Raw genomic sequence first — 20441 nt, 5'->3', positions numbered from 1 at the left:
CCACTGTGGTGAGGGAGACTTTTTACCCAAAAAAGCATATTCAGGTGAATCAAAACTCTTCACAAAAGCACAAAAAATGTTTTATATTGTCCTCTACAATAAAACAAAAGATGTTATTTCAGATGTAATCAAATATTTCCTTCAAGGAATACTATTTTGAACATGGAGAAATTTTGTCAGTAATGAAAGCAAGAATTTTTAAGGTAGTTTCCAAACCTTCCAGAAAATTAGGTCCATCATTTATTCGTATTTCCCACCTACAAAAAGTCTACAGAAACTTCTTTGCAAAATCAAGGCCTTATATTCCTTCTCTTGTAATCAGATAAATACTGTCTCAACTAAGAGTTAAAATAGTCTGCCCTGGTTGTGTATCTCGAACTTGCATGGCTCTCTACCTCATGGTAATGGCAAGAAACATTTCTTTAAAAAGACAGGGAAAAATAAATAGCAATAGTTGGTCAGTTATGAACTTAAACTTCTTTGAGTTACCATTATTTAAACAATCACAATTCAGCTGAAAACTTTGTTTTCTTCTCCTTGTCTAAAAGGTAAAGAAAACCTTTCTCCTTTTACTAATTGCAAAGGAATAAATCCCTCACATTAGAAGACCTTATGTCTTCACAAATTACTTTCTTTCTGTTTGATGTCTGCTTGCAGAATACAGTACTTCAGAAAGTGATTTTTTTTTTTTTTTTTTGAGATTTAGAGAACCTTTGTAAGCTTCTGTTGCTGTTTCCAGACATTCATTGTTTCCACCATTACTCATGACCACTTCAATCAGATGTTGGATAGCTAGTATGAGATTTGTATGGCCAGTCTTCAAAGGCATTGATCTATCAGGTGTTACTTCGAAGTTATTACAGCATTAAGAAATACTAACTCTAATTCCATTTTAATCCAAGTGGACCTCAATATTAGATCATATTGTCTGAGGTGCTGTAATTTTACTGTGCTAAAGATCAGTTGTAGTTAGAGACAAACTGCAAGATACTGCTTTGTCTTTGTGATCCAAAGATCATTTTAAGAGTTACATAATGTCAGAGCTCAAAATACTTCAAATTACCAGTCTCAGACAAACTCCAGTATCAGCTGTTCTTAGATCTGTCAGGATATTGTCCACCTCATAGAAAGGTAACTCTTACATGCAGATAAAAAAAGCGTACATCCCTACAGGTCTTCTAATCCAGATTCTTTCAAACATTTCTGTTGTTGAACATTCTCTTCTCCACTCTCTTCTGATATTCCCATAGTAGCCTCTGAATGCATCTCCATTTTAATTGACATTTGTTTCTGTTGGATAAAAATTACATTATGCACAACATCTGCATTTGGTGGTATTATAAATGCTGAATATTGTTACAAGCATGTTACTTATTTGGTGTATCTGTGATTAGTACAGATTACTTACTCTGTCATGTAACTGGATCATATGAGTTACTCTTTCAATCTAAAATTTCCTTAGTTGTTCTGAGCCCTAATTTTGTTGCTTGTCACCCTCCAGGATGATATGACTATGTACCTAAGGTTCATGTCAAAGTCACAGTCTAGCTTTCAGGGGTTATATTTATCTGTTGGGTAAAACAGATTTTCTCATCACCATTCTCCACAGCCTTCTTTCTTAACTCTTATAGCATGTCCAAAGCCAGTGACTTTGCTATTTCAGATGTCAGCAGTCTTTGAGCTTCTGATAAGTTCCATATGTTTTATTCAATTTATCTTTCCTAGAAGTGCCATCAACAGTCATCTCAGCCACTTGTAATCATCTAGACAGTAGTTACACAGCTATGCTGAGGTCTTCCTATCAAAGGTGTTTGCAACAGCTTGGGGAAAGAAATCTCGTCTTTATCTGTTAGTGATATTATATATATTTTTTGGGGTAATCATTGATTGCTGTGATTTTTATTCATATATTGAATATAAAGACCCCTAAATAGCAGCGTATGCAGTTCTAGGGTTGAGGGAGATACAGAATATAAGTTTGATGGTGGTGATTTTATCTTTACATTTTGCCAGTCCATATGTGATGGCCATAAGTTAATCTGCACACCACTACTAGTGAAAAGGGCACAAAAGTGTTTTTGCACAGAAAAGGTGTTAAATATGGCACCATTTGGGTCAAATCTGGTCAAAGAATTTTGGCCAGAAGTGTCATAGAATTTTGAATCTTGAGAATAAGATTTTGAGTCTTGAGAATAAGAGAGTTGGCTTCAGTCCAGTTTTGGAGCTCTTGGGCTTTTCTTTTTTGAGAAGATGAATGTAAAGAAGAGGAGCACAGACTGCTCTTGGGAGCCAGCCTAAGGCTTGTGGAATGAACTCCAGGTGCAAGTTCAAAACACTTCAATCTTGTCATTTGTAATATGATTATATACCACATGCACATCAGTTTTTCCATAAATTTGTCTTTGAAAAGCTAAAATAAAACAAAACAAAACAACCCATGCCTCTTGCCTCACAATTCAAATTGTGATTCATGAATTGAGATGGTCCATGGTTTCTGTCAGAGTTTGCAATTATGTAGATATATTTATACAAAAACCAAAACACAATACTGGAAGGTATACATTTTTCCCCTGGGAGAGAAGATGGCATAACAGCTCACATTGGCTGAATGTTAGTCACATGTTAGTCACATGGCTAAATGCACTACTAGAAGACATTTCAATATTACAGTGTAAGTACAGTAATAATGTAGGATAGAGTAAAATTAATAGAAATCCTGCAGAGGCTCTGAACAAATGTTTTGAGTATATAGTATGGAGAAAATCCTCATTACAGTTTTTTATTTCAGTGATGTTTCCCCCCAAAAAAACATAGTTTGGGCACACCTGCATCATGTGTTGCAGGAGAACCAGGTAAGAGGCAATCTTATCATGCTTCCTGGAGCACAGTTCACTCTGCAGCTTCTCAGGAGTTATAGGGATCTAGAGCATGCCTGACTAGTGTATTTTTAACTCAAATTCACACAGTGACAGACAGTGATGAGACACTGAATATGCCACCCAAGGAGCTCAATTAATGATAGCCACACAAATATTACAAATATTTATTTTCTGTTTTGTCCAGTTGACCAAAGACTTGTAATTTGCCATGACATAAGCTAGCATCTGAACTTACAGCACATTAGCTCTTCCAAAGTAAACACTTCTGTACATGGGTTTATCACACAGCAGGTACACAGTTGGGGTAGGTTATGTTGCATGCATTGTGGAGCCGCCTCTTATTTGCTATAAGAATGTGCACATTTACCTCAGCATAGACAACGACTTGCAGATCTCCACAAAAGCTTTCCCTTTGATAACTTGCCCACATGCTTACACATGTAATATCCCACAACTGACTATTCTGCAGGGAGTCAGGGTGATTGCTCTTTAAGATGTTGGCCCATTGAGTGTGGATATGCTGAAACACTAGAGATAACACTCCCCTGAGGGTTTTCTCCATCCTGTTTACTGAGATCATTGTCCTGTAACCTCCACAAGATTTCTGTTGTCTTCTGGCTTCACTACAAACATTGTGCATGCCTTTTTCCCAGTTTATCTTAAAAATGACCTGCAGCTCCAAATGTAATGTTGTACCATTCCGATCACAAGTAATATCATATGTGTCAATGTAGTGAGAGAAAAAAAACAGACATGTACTACCTGGTGGTGAGTTTCATCTGCAGCTAACCAAGTTTTGATATTATCTGAAGGATGTGGAACAGGCATGGTTATAACTTCCAGGCATCTATACCTACAAGGAAGTGATACAGACGCGTGACTATTAAATGTCTGCAGGATCAGATCAATCAATAATGTTTTGTAATATATACACCAATTAGACAGGCATCTACCATTTCTAAAGCTGTTCTACCCTTTTTTGTTTCACTGCAGATGTTTTTCTCAACATTTTTCCCAGTTCTCCTTCAGTCTGACTGGTTTTTAGCCTGATAGAGATTCAAAAGAACTGTATGGATATGCACAAACACATGATTTACAAGGAAAGTGAGAGTTTGTGACATGCTACTATGTCTATAGCTAAAAAACTGCTCCTATACGTGCTCTTCGTAATTTAAATTATTACCTATAAAGTGTGATAATCAAAGAAAGCAAAATCAGATGACAGGGAGCAGGCACAGCCTTGGAAACAATTTCTAACTCAGAAGTCTGACAGAATTTGGGTTTGAGAGTGAGTGGTGTCTGCACAGAACCATGAAAACATTTTGTTTCATCACAAAGGATTAGTTGTTGGTTTTGAGTACTAGGTAAATTTTCCACCAAAAAGATCTACCAGCTGAACTGTTCTCTTGAGGCCAGAGTCACTTCTCATTATTTGACCAGAATATTGGTTTATGTTGGTTTATGCAGATGGCTTTCAATTAATTACATGTTTGTTTGCCCCAGGGGAAACTTTTTATTCTGTATTTTTATATTAACTCTTTCATATTTATAGTTCCTTGAGTCTTTTTCTACTGAAAGATAGAGCACATGATAAGTTCTTTTACCCTAACAAGGAATAATATTTAGTCATTAATAAATAATAAATTTACTTTTAACACAGGTTCCATTTACATCCTGCACCTTCCAAATAGTAAGGCATCTTGAGTTATCATCCTACCCTGAACAAGTTTATTTTTCAGGAAAGCCTTCTCTGACATGTCAGTAGGAAAGTTAGGTAGCCAGTCAGAAAAGTAGTGGCATAGAGGCAGTTGGCTGTATTAATTGTTGGTGGGTGTAGGGCCAGTATCATTATTTTGTTGTACTGATAGTACAACAAAGCAAATTCCTTCCATCAGCCTGACTTTCCTTTTTTATTAATTTCTTGTAAACTGTGCAGCTTAGAGTAAAAGACTGCTCTCAGAAATACCCATGGATAATGAAATGAAATTGGGCAACATGGTAAATGCAGTTCGTCTTTGGTATGATTAACGTTGGTGGCCCTAAATGAAGAACCTACGAAAACATGCCATAAAGTCACGCTGAGGGTAGAGAGGCAGTAAGATGAAAAAATGTCATTTATAGTGGCAGAAAGACATCTGAGAGTAGGGTGTGATACTGGAGCTCCAGGGACTGTGATGGGAGCTGTAAGATGACAGTGATAACACTAGGTCTTTACACCTAGTACCCCTTTGTCAGAATAGTAGTTGGAAATGCAAAATTTACTGCTTCTTATAAACATAATTTATCTGAGAAGATCTGCATTTGACTTTAATCTATTGTATGGTTTGTTTACCCTCACCCTGACGTCTCTTCCACCAGAAATTTATACTATCTTCCAGAAATGTACACTACCTTCTGCATGCACATATCAGCAAACCTCCAAGGAAAATCAGGAGACAAAACAACGTGAGGCTTAGCAGCATGATGTCCACTGTCTTTTCTTAAAAAGAATAGGGAAAGTTAATGCTAATAATGTGGGAAAAGGTAGTTCATAAATGAATCAATTATATATTAACTTATAAATATTGCACCATTCTTGAACTGCCAGAGTTAAAGATTCCTCGAGCTTTTTTAGGGGAAACAGGGGTTTCTGACTTCAGCACTGTTCCTTCCTCCTCCTTTTAGCCCTCAGCCTTGCTGCTGCCTTGATCCAGCACTTTTCCTTGCTTCCTCTGCTCCAGTAGACTCCATCCCCTCCTTTCCCTAGATTTCTGCTTTCACATGTTGGGCATGGCCTGTCCTGCCACTGGATACTGCCATTCAGCCTTGATTCTCTGGACATCAAACCCTCTGTCCATCTGCTATTGACGCTCCTGCTTCTACACTAGCTGCCTCTGGATTTCTGCTGTTGCCACCTCCCATCTCCACTCACCATGAGCCCCCCACCACTGTCTCCTCACCCATTCACATCTGGTTTAAGGCAAAATGAAAATAAAAGCTTTTTGTCAAACAAAATAGTCTCTTTCACTCAAGAACCAACATTTGGTTTTCATTATATTTACCTTTCTTAAGCCTGATAGGTATAGCCCTAAAGAAGTGCCAGCAATACATATTTATATTGTTCAACAAATACTACTGCTCTGTACCTTGCATTCCTTCCTCCAAAATATCCAAAATAGCAAAAGACCAATGTCTTTGGTTGAATCAAAAATGTATTTTTGGCAAATTTTATTTTTTGTTTAATACCTAGTTTTAGAACCACAACTAGTTTGGATTGCTTTGAACTAAGTACTTTGAAGAAAAAGCAGGCAGGAACAGCTCTTAAAACGTTAATATTTGGAGACCAGTTAAACAGTGGTTTTAGGATCAATCTAGGATCAAATTCAAAGAACAAAAGAATTGAACAATAGTTCCCAGTTTGAACCCATCTGTATTGTAAACCAAGGATATTATGAATTTCCACAAATTTGATATGTAACTGAGAAAAAACTCACAAACTTCTGGGCAAAACTGTGTATAAGAATAATCTTTATGTTCTGCTAAAATACAAACCTATTCTTTATTCATTTTAAGATGGAATTTTTCCCTTCCTGTCTTTTGAGATGAGGGTTCAGAAAATATATTCTGAACAATCTCTGGACTGTTTAGTAGAAATTTTTTTGTTTGAGGTAATTGTTCTGCATCATTCTGCTAACCCTGTATCACGTACACACCCAGGAGAAGAGGAAGCAGTGGTCTTTGCATCAGCCGAACCACAAAGAGGTTTGCTTCTCTTGCTGTCTTACTTCATGCATTTTGGAAAGGAGGAAGAAAAAGAAGCACATATATTCTTTCAGGGAGACCATTCTATGGTAGGGTTTTTTCAGATGCAAATGCTTAAACTTAGTCACAGATAACAGTACTTTGAAACAAGTGGCTTGGTTTGCAAAAATGCAGAACACCTCTGAATTGCTATTAACTTCAAAGTGATCTATGAACGCTCAGCAGCTCTAAAAATTAAACCAATTATTTCAGGTTTCTATATATGAATAAAGCTGATTAAACATTTCTTTTTTAGCAGAAAGTTTCTATACTAAACAGCTCGGTTCTGTTTAAACTATGGGGTTTTTTTCAAGGGCATATGCTAATTCCAATGGAAAATGAATGTGTTTCCCATGAGAAAATTAACAAATTCTTTTCATGTCAAAGGAACATTTCAGAACAAATATTTTAGTTATGTTTTGAATTATGTTAATTCATTTTGATGTTTCAGCTTTTTTAAATGGAGGCTGAAATGTCCCTTAAAAATGCATTCTTAAAGAAATGTAGCAAACTTCCTAGATGAAACATTGGAATGTCATATAGAAGCAAACAAAAAGCAGGTCACTGCATACTCTTTCAAGACTTTCAGCAGAACAATTGGCACATTCCAAAATAAAAATACCAAATGGATGTTTTTCCTTTCAGGTTACTCCACAGATTCATTTTTTTCAATCCACTGTGTCTATGAAATTAGGTACATGACTTTCACAGATTTACCATGAATAATACTACTAATACCAGGGGTTTTTTTCATCTAGACAGTATTAAAATGCACTTCATAATGTCCACTTATACATGTTCCCAATTAGAAGCAGACAAAACAATTTCAATAGAATACAAAATAAAATGGACAGAAAACTTTCTCTAGGCTTCAAAGAAGATATTTAAAGAGAATTGTCTGAGCATGTGACCCCTCGATATAATATATCCACAGATTCATTTTATAAAAGCCACCAATCCTCTCTGAGTACAGAAAGGAAGAAGGGAAATTGCTGCATTACATGAATTTGTGCATATGTGCAGTATGCTCCAGGGGTAAATCAACATGCTGCACCAAACACATGTAGATATTATACCTTATATGCAATGGTGGCCTTATCTACCATAAACTTTTCTGAAGTGGAGGAAACATGCTGTGGTTGTTTAGCCTCAACAACAGCTGTGGCCAAAGCTGGGAAAGCAGCGGTGTTGAAAACAGTTGAAGGAGAGCTGCAGCTGCTGAGAGCAAGATTTGGTAGACCGGAACCAGGATGGGTGACTGTTCAACTCCATTTCCTTCTTCTGGTGAGGGGCTGGCAGGGAGCGAGTAAATCTACATTCCCCCATCAGGAAAAGCCCTTCTAATTTCCCCTCCCTCTACTGCCCACATAGCAGATGGTTCTGTCCTGACACCAGGCAGACCCATCTGCTGTCCAAGCTGTGGTCCTAAGCTCTCTCTGTCTTCAGTGAGAAGAAAGAAGCATCTCCAAAGGGGAATTCAAGTCTCTGATGGCTTGAAACATGCTCTCCTTCACTACAATGCATGTGTGGAGCAACTAGGTTTATTTCTCCAAGCATTTCACAAGTGAAATGCTTTTGAAATTAAATGAATGAATCTGGGCCAACAAAGGTGGCAGCTGAGAGTTGCCAGCAGACCAGTGGGATGTGGTATGGCATCTGATAGAGTAGGCAGGCAACATCCTAAAAACCCTATAACTGAATTTACATTTAATCCATTGCAAAAATAATAATGTCTGGCTTTGTATTTCCTGTGTCTTCAGATAAAGACATGCTTGAAGCTCAATAGATTAAAAAGACATATTCCAAAATAAACAGTCTGTTGCATTAAATAAAGATATTTATCTTGTTTCTTTTTTCTACCAATAGTATTGTATTTTTTTTTGCTTGCCGATGTACTGAGACAAGTCTATACACCAGTATCTCTCCATAAATATAGCATCACTCTATTATACTACTTCCCTTTTACCTAACCTGACATCAGGAAACTGCTGCATGTGGAGGCATTTTTTTCATCACGGAACGCACAAGTTTCCCTTGTTAACACACAAATGTTGAAATCTAGTCATAGGCAGTGAAGGAAAGTATTACAAGGCTCTTGTTTATTTTGTGCTGAAGTGAGATGTAGGGTGAAAGCACATATATTTAAATGAGAGCTAAACCATTTCCTACCTCTGTCAGGTAAGAAATTATTCCCCTGATATAGTAAAAGAAATATTAGACTTAGTCCTTAAGGACTACGTGATTTGATGAATGTTATAACTTTTGTGCTTTCCTTGGCTTACTAACTCCAGTTAAAAACATTTGTAGAGATGCTTGGGCTGTCCATTGCAGGACAGTCAGGGGGGTCTAATAAGCTTTTCAGCTGCTGATCATTATTGTTTTCTAAAACCTCAGAGTCAGATGTAATTTCCCTCAGGAGAACAGCCCTGAGCTAGACTGCTTTAGCACCAACTCATTAGACCAAGGACTGCCTTTCCCTACAGCACCTACAGAGTTGTGTGAGGCTGGTGTGTGCCATGGGCCTCTAGGTACTCTTATGGTAGAATAATACAGCAAGGAGAAGAGCGGATTCAATAATGAAGTAAATATGTTGAATGGTAACAACATATCTAATGATAAGGGTTATGAATAGTAAATACATGATAACTTACCATTATGAATAAACACTGGTTCACTCCATTCACTCCAAATCTTGTTTCTTATGCATATCTCTTTCTTTACCCTCACTTGTGCTGCACATTTGTTTGCTGGTTTATGAAATGGATACTCATATTTCTCTGCAGTGACATCTACAATCTATCAAGATAGGTTCAGGAGGTTATTTTAAGTGGTTTCACATTGCAGTTCAAACAGATATAAATCTAAGATTGTCAAATATTATTATTTACATCTCTAACCTAGTAGGAAGAGATTTTCAGAACAAGTGTTTATTTCCAGACACAACCTGACCCTTACCTGGCATGTGTTAAAACACAGGACTGAAAATGAAGGAGAGCCTGGAACTGATAAGATGAAAGGAGGTATCAGCTATAGTAGGACAGTAAGAATTTGAAAACACTGATTCCCCTTTCATTTTTTATCACACCAAGTGTAGGACCAATACAGTAACTAGGAAACTGCAAGTTTCAAAGTTTTAGTGTGGGTAGTGTGCTATAATTTCTTGTCTGGTAGAATAAAATCTTGCATTTTTCAGCTGGCTGGTGGTGAGGGATGCCCACTATTTTTGTGACTATCTTGAAACATCCTTACTTGTGCCTAGAAAAGAAAGCACGTCACTTCAAAAGATCAAGCCCACACAAGGGGTGTCAGAGTTTAAAACAGAGGGATCTCTAAATCATTCATCACTTTTGAAAACTGAAACCAACTTCTGTAAACAATCAATGCTAAGAATTTAAGAAGGAACAAAAAAGAAAGCAGGAGAGGAAACTCTTGCTTATAAAAATTAAAAATAATGTTAGGAAGTTGTGAAGAAGTAGAAAGTATGCATCTCAGACACACAGGGCCCCAGAAATTTTGCATCTTTGGTGTTAAGAAAGCACAATGAGGTAGTACTATAAGGCCAACTTTAAGAAAATGTGTTCTGCTGCTCTCCTCATACCAACTTGCGCAGTGTGGATTTGACCTTGTGTACCATTCCATTTCTTTCTCTTCCTTCACACTGTTTAAGACCTTTCCAGATCTGGTACCAAAAACAGGTCCAAAAGTTCACATGCTAAGTTTTTCAAAAGTAAGTAAACATGGGGGAAGTCCTTGGGCTTTCAAAAACAAACTGCAAATGACTCTAAGGGTTAAGTGCTAACCAAGCACTGTGCCTAAGAATGTTCTTAGGGGACCAATAATAAGCTTATGTCATCATAGGAAATTTCCAAAATGCAGGATTGAAAGCCTTCTTATAAAATTATGTGGGCCAGCTTCTGGCAGTCGTGATGTGCAGCAACTTTCATTCACATGTACCCAGAGCATTTGTGGAGGATGTCTAATACATTGTCGGTAACTCTATACAGAGCCATCCCCAAGCAGCCTCAGAAACCTGTTCCCATGCTAGATGGTCCTTGAATTAGGACACTTTTCCTAACTTTTAACCTATTTTCCTTGCTTCAAATTTAGCCAGTCACTTTTATCCTACTCACAAGCTGGCGTGGATAAGTATGATCCCTATGCTCTTTTATTTACCAGAAGATTGTTAACACAAGTTACACTCCTTTACTCTAGACCATATTCCTCAGTCTTCCACTCCTAGAGCATGTTTTCAAAGCTTATGTTCATTTTGATAACTCTCACTGATGTTCTCTGAACTTTTTTTAGCATATTTATATTTTGTGATGATGCCCAAAGCACAATTTTAAATTTTAGGTGAAACTCAGCAGCTAGAAGGGTGAATTAGTCACAACCTACATCTTACATGTGACATGCCTGTCATATATACTTGAATAATATTTGACCTTTGTGTAATAACATGGAATGATTGACTCAGTTTGTGGTTCAGTGTAATCCACAGACCTTTTTTCTTCTGCATTGCTGCCTACATGTTAATTCCTTATTTTGTGTTGGCACATTTGACCTGTACTTCCTAATCATGGGATTTTCCTTATTACTGAATTTTGTCTTGTTGATTTCAGACTTACCCAACATTTCAAATTCTAATCTTTTTTTCCCATGGTACTTGCCAACCCTTCCTAGCTTCCACGTGCAGACTTAGCTCCCTGTTTGTAAACTTTATCAATCAGAGTATTATTATTTGTGCACATAAGTATTCAGCAAATCATCTCTTAAGGTATTCAGAATAAATAAATATTGACTTATATATTTTAATCATTATACTCTTACCTGTTCTTCAACAGATATCTACAAGCCTCTTATGGATACCCTAACACCTCAACTCATTAAGTCTCTGCAACAATGATTAAGACCTTGCTTTGATCAGGAAACAGAATCTCAAGCTTACTCCATTCTTCTCCCTCCTGTGTCTCCTATAATACTGCTGCAGTTTTCTTCCTTAACTTTGTCACCACCACCATCCGCCCTGCCATTTTGTGCTTCTTGTCTAAGTAACTACCATTTTAATCATTACTAGCTTTGACACTGATTCTCTTCAAATCTACCTTAAAGCCCCCCTAACTTAGCTGGTGCCCTCAACATGTCTTTTGTTGTTGTTGTTGCAGCTGTCTCTCTCCTGTCTTCCCAAACCATTCCATTTATGGAAAAAAAAAACCCTGTAGCTGTTTATTCACTTCCGTACCCCAATGATTTTTCTTTGCTTTCCTCCTCTATGTTTATATCCTGCAGATGTGCACAAAACAAAGGAGCAGCTGTATAAGACAAGGAAAATAAGAGAGTTTTATTCCATTTAAGTAAGAATGCTGGACTATTTTATGTATTTGACATTTACTTCCAGAGAGTGGAAGGTGTTGGGAAGCTGGAATCAGGGGCTGCAGTGACCGTATGAACACTGTAGATTGTAGGATCCCCCTGCTCACCCTGGGCATATCCCAGCCCTGCAGTGGGAGGGGACCCCTTACTCCCATCCCTCCACAATTCCACCTCCCTTGTTCTGAGTCTTGAAACAGGAAAGACATCTGTGTGCATGGGCAGGAAGGGATCACAAGGGTTCTAGCACAATGTTGAACAGGATACCAAGGATCCAGCATGAACATCCCTTGCTCCCTCTGCTCACTGCCTTTTGTGATTAGAAGCTTTGTGAATGGACAGGGACAAGATCCTGGATGCCTCTGGCAGGGGTTTCAAAATATTAGACTTGGAAACGGTTTAGGGAATGATAATTATTTGCAGAAGTGGCCTAGAAGGAGGCTGATATGTCTGTCTGCTGGGAAAATAACAAAGAGGACTGGGAAACTTTGGCATGTCCATGTCAGACCTGAGCTCCTTTTCCACATGCTGCAATAAAGGAACATGGGAAGAGCCAGCCCTGTTCTGGAAGCTGCCTAGCAGTATTAGCAGTGCATCTGAATTAATAAACACTGCTGTAATTTATGAAGATAACATTATATGATCAATAGCGTGTCTACCTCATTGCACTTCTCCTTTCTACTGTGTTTAACAAAGAGTGGATACATATCAATTTAGTCATACATTCTCTCAGGGTTTAATTGTCTTTTAAATGTTTGCAGCCACCTTAGATAAGCCTTTTATTGTTAGAGTACTGTGCACTGAGGTGTGTGTTTTAGCTGAGATTTAGGTTCTTAAACAAAACATAGCTTGAATTAAAACAACAAAGATTCAGAAAATTCACATTCCAATACACACATGAATTTCATACTTATTGTATTCTGAATTAAGTGCTTGGCTTTCTACTCTTTGGGAGCTCAAATAAGAACCTGCATGAAAACTTTTCAGCTCTTATTTCTAGGTAATTTAAAAATGCCACCAGGTAATGCCAGGTGACAGTTAGTCACCAGACGGCATAACATAAAATATATCACTGTTCTATTTCTTAGTGATAAGACTAAGAGAAGCTGCTGATATGGCTTGAAAGATTTTTAAATATATATATAATATATGCAAACAACAAGGGTGATTTTTTTAGTGATGTATGTAGAAATAGCAACAACAGTTTTTTCCTTAAAAAATGTTATTAAAGTAGCTGTTAAACTTTTCTTTTAATCAATACTCCTTTTTCTATAACAAAAGTCAACAATATGATACTAATGTACAATTAAAATTCAAGAATAAAAGAAAAAAACAATCTACTGCAATGCAAACATGACTGAAAGATTTAATAAGATGTGTTGATTTTCCATTTTTGAACAGAAAGACAAGAAAAGTTGGATTATTCAGGAAAGACCTTGGGATTTCTTTAAAGCTTGAGTTTTAACTTTGTTAAATTCAAGGGTTGTCTAGTTTTTATGGAAGTTATGTTGTACAGGTTAAGTGTATTGCCAAAAAACTGATTACCTTACGATCTGTTATTTTCACTTGATACAAAAAGCATTTGTTACTTGCAGAACCAATAGTAGGCGGGGGTTTCCAGTGAATTTTAATACTTCTGTTTTCAAGGGAAACTGAGACGTTGATCGGCGGGTTCAGTTTCTCTGAAAAAAGAGCACAGAGAGACCTTCTGTACCTCATGTTCTTTCTCATATTTATGCCGATGCAAAAGAAATGCAGTGTGTTAGTCCTTATTTTGGAGTTTACAACAGCCAAAGAAGGCATTCAGTGAGTGACGCATTTTCTTTAAAAGCACTGCTCACTAAGTGGCATCCACTTCTGTCTCAAAATAAAAGGATTCTCTTTTTTTTTACCCATATTTTTCCAGGGAAGGTAGCAAGGGTGGGTGGGAGGAGAGGGCCCTTTGAGTTCACTCTCTAGAGTCTGTGTGGGTGTCAAGGAGACCTCCGAGTTGCTACACGCTCCCTGCCATGTAGGATACATGTGTTTTGTGGGATACCCCAAGTCTGCTCATAAGCCTAGTACTATAACTTCGAAAAAAATGAAATTTCATCTCTCAATAAGGGGTTACTGAAGGAGTACCAGCTCCTGACAGGTCTTATTCAATATATGAAGTTTGTCACAGATGCTTAAGAAATCTATCTACCTCTCCTGTAAATGAACAGATGAGCACTAGCTATGGAAGAAGGAAGATGTGCTTAGGAGTTGTAAACAAACAAAAAAAAATCTCACTCCCGCCACTGTGCTCCAGTCACGAAGTGCAAGAGTGTGATGGCAATGGGTTTTTTTTAGGGAGGGACGAGGTACAGTGTTGGAAACAAAGGACATTTGGGTTCCCAGGATTTTAACCTTTGGTTTAGATAAGCAAGTGTACAGTTGCTTTCTAGCACAGTGAGTGTTAACGCACTGATTCTAGGTGTGTGCTGGAGTACTCAAGCAGCCTGAGCCCTCCCTGGCTGCTCTTGCATTGATGTGAAGGGAGGAACCGCAGCTGGAGTTTTCTGAAAAAGCCCTCCCAGCAGAGGCAGAAGTGCATGGCATATCCCTGTGAACAGGGTCAACGAGGTCTGGAGCTGACATGCCTGCAATGTGGTGCCAGAGACAGAGAGAGTGAGTGGTAGCATCACTGGTCCATGAAGCCACTGTGCTCACTCTGTGTGGCTCTGTGACCTTGTGTCTCTCCACAAGGGTGTACGTCACACTGGGGTTTTATTTTTTGCTTCTTTTTTCTTCCTCTCCCTGAGAAGTCTCCTCTCTTTGAGCAATGATCCCATAAAGTCAGAAAAATCATTTATTCCAGGGCTAGCTCAGGAAAGCTGTTGCAGGTGCTGTGACCAACACCTGTCTTTGAGGGTGGAGGCACACCATTATCCATGAAAGGTGAGGAGAGTAAACAGCAGCTTTTTTTTGTTTAGTCTCTGAAGTACTATTCCCAGAGGATCTCTCCCTTCTGTGAGTATGCCAAAAGTAGGAAACAACTTTTTTTCCTCCCTTTTGTCACCTCTCCTCTGGAAACTTCTTCAGCCCACACACACAGAAAGCCAGGACTGATTATTTTTGGGCTGCCTGAAGCACAGGGTGTGTATGAATACTGTTTCGTCAGACCATATGTCATGTTACTGGAGGGAAGCTTGGATAGCGGGGCCTGGTAAATCACAGCAGGACAGTGGACCTCCAGGAGCTCCAGGACTGTGCAAGGGCTAGGACTAAGCCCAGCTGGAGGCTTTCTTGTTTAAGAAGGGGAGCCCAGATACACATGACCGTTCTTGATGTGTGTGACCTGAAGAGTACCTTCTCATGAGGGAGAAGAGAGCCCTGGTTTGCAATGTTGGAGCCTTGTAAGAGTAAGTCCACTACTTGCAATGTGAAAAACATCCCCTGCAAGCATGCTCAGATTTTGCTGTGCCCTACCAAAGCTGGGTAATGGCTTTAGAGGCAAGGCGAGCTAACAGGGTTTGTGCCTGGCACTGACACAGGAGGGGGAGCTGTTGGCTGAACCAGTTGTGACCGGTGTGCACCCCTGATGATGGCTAAAGATGGCTAAGATGGGCAGGGAAGAAGAGCAGGAAGGAAACACTGGCAGTCTGGCCTCTGCAAAGAGGAGGTGGTGGCTGCTCTGAGCAAGGGGGAAGGAGACCCAGTGCATGGAGAAAGAAGCAGGGAAGGGACATCCTGCTCCCTCCTGCTTATTCCCAACACCACCACCCACCCCCCCCCCTCCATGGTCAGTCCTGGTCACCCCATCCCAGTGCTCCCTGGGGAGGCTCTGGGTGGGAATGTTGCCCCAGGAGTAGCAGAGGGGTGGGAGAAGGCGTGAAACTACCCAGGTGGGGCTGGGCAAACAGGAGGAAACCTCAGGAGGCTGTCAGGCAAGTTAGAGTAGTTCAGGCATCACCTCTGAACATTACCTGAAAGCTTTTGTTGCTGTGTGAAGCATTTGATCCTAAGACTGGATGTACTATGCCAGTTTTCTGCTCTGGCATCTGCGGGTGGGATCAGACCCAGGCAGCCAGCCTGGAAGTGAGTGTCTGCCCAGTCAGCTATGAAAATATCTAATACAGTCTTCCTGTAGATTAGTTCCAGCCTTCCTCCTCTTTTTTTTTTTTTTTCTTTTTTCAGAAAAGTCAGGTTTTCCTGAAGGTGTTTTATTTTGCTAAAACAGAATGTCTTGCTTATAGCTGGCTCTGATTGCAGTCTAAATCTTTAGGTAAAGCAAACAATTCTAATATCTTAGAACAGAATAAATGAGATCTAAGAATAAATTTTGATAGTTTTGAATGAGTTTTTTGCTATCCCTTGAGTTATGACTGATTCCCATGTTACAGGTCTGGAATATGATCAACATGTTCATAATTTAAAAGGTACTTGAATCTGCAGTCTGGGCTAAATCTCAGGTGAATTTCTTACCCATGAGATTAATTCAAACTTCCCAAAGAAGTAAGGAGAAATAATTTTATATGATCATTCAAAACTGTCAATAATTAAAAATAACTGTCAAAGTATTTGTAACTGAAAAATGGCATCCTAAATAGAAATGTTACTAATGTTTGAGAACTTTCATATTCTTAAATTCAATTATGAATGAGACGTGTCTATGTTCCTTTTTTAAATCACATTTTCTTCAGCACTATAAAAAAAGGAAAGGATAGAAAAAACTGGAGAAAAGAAGGGTATAATGCTTTTCAAATTGCATTTTCTCACACTAGCCTATCAATTTTTTAAAATGCCATTTATAGATAAACGATATTACATCAGAGAAAAAAATAAAAAACTTTGAGCCATAATCCATTTTGTTTAATCTTTGTGTAAAATTAACAGAGAAGAATGCATAAACAGTTAGAATTAATATTCTGATTTTGTCACACTTTCCTCTTTCCTTTCTTTGCTTTCCAGACCAATGAAGTAACCAATAAATGAATTTTTCATGATAAATAATAATAGAATACTTACCTATGGTCTGAGGTGTAAAAGCTTTGTAATAAGACAGTCCTCTTGAATTATTTCTCACATCTCTTATGGTTATGTTTAAATTGATTTTTCTTGATGGTTGGAAATACATTTCTTTCATATGGCATCCAATGTTTTTCTTCCTTGAATTTTTCATATATTGCTGGCATTCAAAATCTTTTCCGACATGTCTGTGAGAAGGAAATATGAGTCTTGTAAATCAAAGACTTAGGTACAAAAACATGGTTTCATACTTTTTTTCTACAAGACCCTTACCTGTATGAAAAAAAGATCTCGATATCTTCAGGAGCTTCTGCTTTAATATGCCAGGTGCAATTAAAAAAAGAAATGTTATATATGATGCATGAAAGATTCTGAATATATACTGCAACAAAGAAAGGGGAAAAAAGAGTGACTAATGTTTATTTTACATGGATTGTCTAATAATACATGATAGTTGCCTTTACAAATCCATTATGTAGCCTTATTTCTAGAAACATGAATAAGTGGTAGGTGAGAGCAAATGGGTCTTTCAGCTTTCTGAACAATGACAACTGAGGAGCACATCTGCTGTTACCACCAAAAGCCTTACTAACCCACTTAAAGAAAAAAATTGTCTAGAGTTGTAGCTGAAAAGCTCTGCTCTTTCTATCCTGAAACCAGGTGATACAGAAAGCAATCTTCAAAAGGCATGGGAAAATGGAGACAGTGATTGGGTCGTTCTCACATCTTGTTTGGCAGAGCTGGAGTTTTCTGAATCTGAACATGTCTAATAAAGGAAATAATTCTGCAATATACCAAGGTGTTATGTGTCATCTTCTTAACAAATCTGTACCAAAAAAGTAGCATAAGATAATAATGAGCTTTCAGAAATTATTTTGATGCATGCTAGCTGATGCCTGCAAGTTGAGGCCTGTAACAATTAGTGATAAAAGAAGCATTCCATTATACCTTATGTGGTCATGTTGTACCCAGTTGTGTATACCTAGAAGTTTCAAAGGGGGGAATATTAAGAAATTCTTTTACCAAACAATGTTTAACTTTGTATTTAACAAGGCCTGAATGATTAAAATGTACAGAGAAGATATCTAACCTGGAGAATAGATACATCCTGGCAGAAATGCTCAAACAAGGTGGATAAGAAAGAACAGCTTGTCTGGACCACAGAGTTGGGAAACATCCAAGGAGAAGAAATTGTCCTCAAAAGACTTGTGACCATAAAAGGGAAAAAGGAGTAGGGGGCTAACTCCCCAAGCGACCACCAACGACCACCCAAGATCCCTACGCATGCGCAGTGTAGTTTTGCAACGCCAGCATTATGTAGATGTAGTAGACAGGCAGAAAGGTGGTGACTTCTTGGAAAATGTATGAATATTCATGTCTTTAAGGTATATAAAGGATGAATTTTTGTTTTAGTGTATGCACATTAGGTGGAATGATCCCCCATGCATCCAGTGCTGCAACAAAGAGTGCCTGCTTTCTAAATCTCCAAAACGAGTCTTAGAGAGTTCCTCTGCCAGCTTTATAGTAACAATACGTCTCCAGGCAAGACAGGACATTATCATGAACATTTGGATGTCTTAACAACATGTAGGAAATAGCTGACCTGGAGGTGCCTTGTAAGTAAATTCTGTCCAGCCACTCTCCTTAATTACTTCTTCTGTTTCTTTTGCAAAAAGTTGTGTTTTAACTTTAGCATTAAAACCAGAATGTAATTCAAGACGTATTATCTTTTTCTTCTTCTGCAGTCTTTCCTATGATGAGGAAGAAGGAATTACGCAGTAGATGGTACTAAGTAAGGGAAATTATGCAAATTCATCTACTGAATGAAGTAATGCATGATTTCACTTTAAACTATGTGTAACCATTGAACAACTTACTTTCCTTTCGTGAGTGGTATTGAAGAATTTATAACTCAAAATATACTTCACAGTGTACTTCTCAGTTTCTTCTTTTGTCAAATTATTATTCCAGGACAGAATGACTCTTGACTCATTCTTGGTAACCCACAGAATGTTATGTAGCCCAAGTGCATCTGCAATTACAAAGATATTACGTAGAGGAAGAGAGGGCCCACCACTGTGTACACAAAGGATTTGGCTTTCAGCAAGGCTTGCACACACAGCAGCTCTCCCAGAAGCTCTGTTCTTACATGGAACAGGTGGTTTCTTACATGGAACAGGTGGTTTCTTTCTATGACTGACTTCAGCAGTGAGATTCATATTTACCTTTTTGCAGCTCTCAAAATATTAGGTGATTCACTCTTACTTGTCTTGGAAACCTGTCCTAGCACTATGGTCTGTAGAAAGTGCCTTAACAATAAGTTCAGACATATGGGATGGCTAGTGTAAGATGAACTGTTACTTAATACTTTACTTACCCACTACATATTGTTGTCCACTTGTCAGGCTACTGGAAAACAGTGTCTTATGCTGGAAAAAAATTAATATCAACATGACAGGAACGACTGTAATACGTGCCATAGCAAATGCTTTGGGCCACAGGTCTGTAGAAACTGGGACTCTTTAGTTCCAAGTTTGGTTGAAAAAGCAGTTAGAACACGATGTTTTCATTTTGATTCTGTGAAATAATAGGAAACAGTCACTTAACGACTTAAGTGATGTCCAAAGTATAAGAAATAAATGTGAAACGACATATGTTTAACAGGTTTTGTTGATAGGTGCCTTCTATTCCCAGGATGTTTGTATTTAAGCCCACTCTTTAGCTGGGTTCCTGGGTCAAAGAGGACATGTGTGCCCAATTGAGCTGGTTTTGAGTGGCAGTATTGCTTAGATTGCAAGGCAAGATCACAGACATAACACTACTGATACTGAAAGCGGACAGTTTGCGTAGGAGTCATCTGATGTCACTTTGGCTAGATACAAAACCAGCAGCTGTACCTGTACAAGTCATCTAGCCTTTAGTGGCAGTAGAGCAACTGTCACTTCTAAGTTGTGATTCATGTTACCTGGTTTAGGAATCTGCTTTAGGAGGATATGAACCATAACTATCTGAGGAGAGATGAATCCTGCCGTTTGCAAAAGCGAGTATCAGCAAGAGTATATCAGGTGTTTGATAAATTTGGGATAAAGTGAGCAACAAATTCCACATTGATCAAAGTTGGTTTTAGAATGACATAATTGGTGTTCCTCTGATGACTGAGTATTCATTCAAAGGTTGCTTTAACATAAAACAACTTCTGAGGCCTTCTGAGTTCTCCACAGAATCAATATTCTTCTGTGTTCAGGGTCTTTCACTCACAAACTAATTGATTTATCTTGGCACATCAATCTCTGATTGTTTTCAATACTAAATCCTCAGACACATTCTATGTATGTTATTGAGGGATCAGCAAAAGGACACCTGGAGCCATATCAAAATGTTCATAGTATGTTGACTAACAAGCGGCACTGGTCATGTAGAGGAAAA

At 38.3% G+C, this 20441-nt stretch overlaps 1 protein-coding gene across 1 annotated transcript; it reads right to left on the bottom strand.

The window, feature by feature from the left end:
• Nucleotides 1-244: 244 nt before the first annotated feature.
• Nucleotides 245-19495, bottom strand: LOC141940171 (interleukin-5 receptor subunit alpha-like). Its single transcript, XM_074860944.1, has 10 exons — nt 19393-19495; nt 18893-19047; nt 18619-18766; nt 17289-17397; nt 17016-17203; nt 13572-13708; nt 9311-9455; nt 5271-5358; nt 3642-3732; nt 245-1290 (listed from the first exon to the last, which is right to left on the bottom strand). Exons 1-10 carry the CDS (start codon nt 19493-19495, stop codon nt 1168-1170), a joined length of 1287 nt encoding a protein of 428 aa, XP_074717045.1. The 3' UTR covers nt 245-1167.
• Nucleotides 19496-20441: the final 946 nt, after the last annotated feature.

Source organism: Strix uralensis, chromosome 2 (genome assembly GCF_047716275.1).
Source record: "Strix uralensis isolate ZFMK-TIS-50842 chromosome 2, bStrUra1, whole genome shotgun sequence".
Classification (NCBI taxonomy): Eukaryota; Metazoa; Chordata; class Aves; order Strigiformes; family Strigidae; genus Strix; species Strix uralensis.
The sequence above is the reverse complement of the archived record's forward strand: the minus strand, read 5'-3'. Positions and strand labels throughout refer to the sequence as shown.

Coding starts and splice junctions, on each gene's coding strand:
- LOC141940171 (XM_074860944.1), bottom strand. CDS start 19,495: ATGGCACGTATTACAGTCGTTCCTGTCATGTTGATATTAATTTTTTTC. Junction 13,709..17,015: donor TTTTACACCTCAGACCATAG/GTAAGTATTCTA, acceptor CTCTTTTTTCAG/AGAAACTGAACCCGCCGATC. Junction 3,733..5,270: donor CTGATATGTGCATGCAGAAG/GTAGTGTACATT, acceptor ACTTCCTTGTAG/GTATAGATGCCTGGAAGTTA.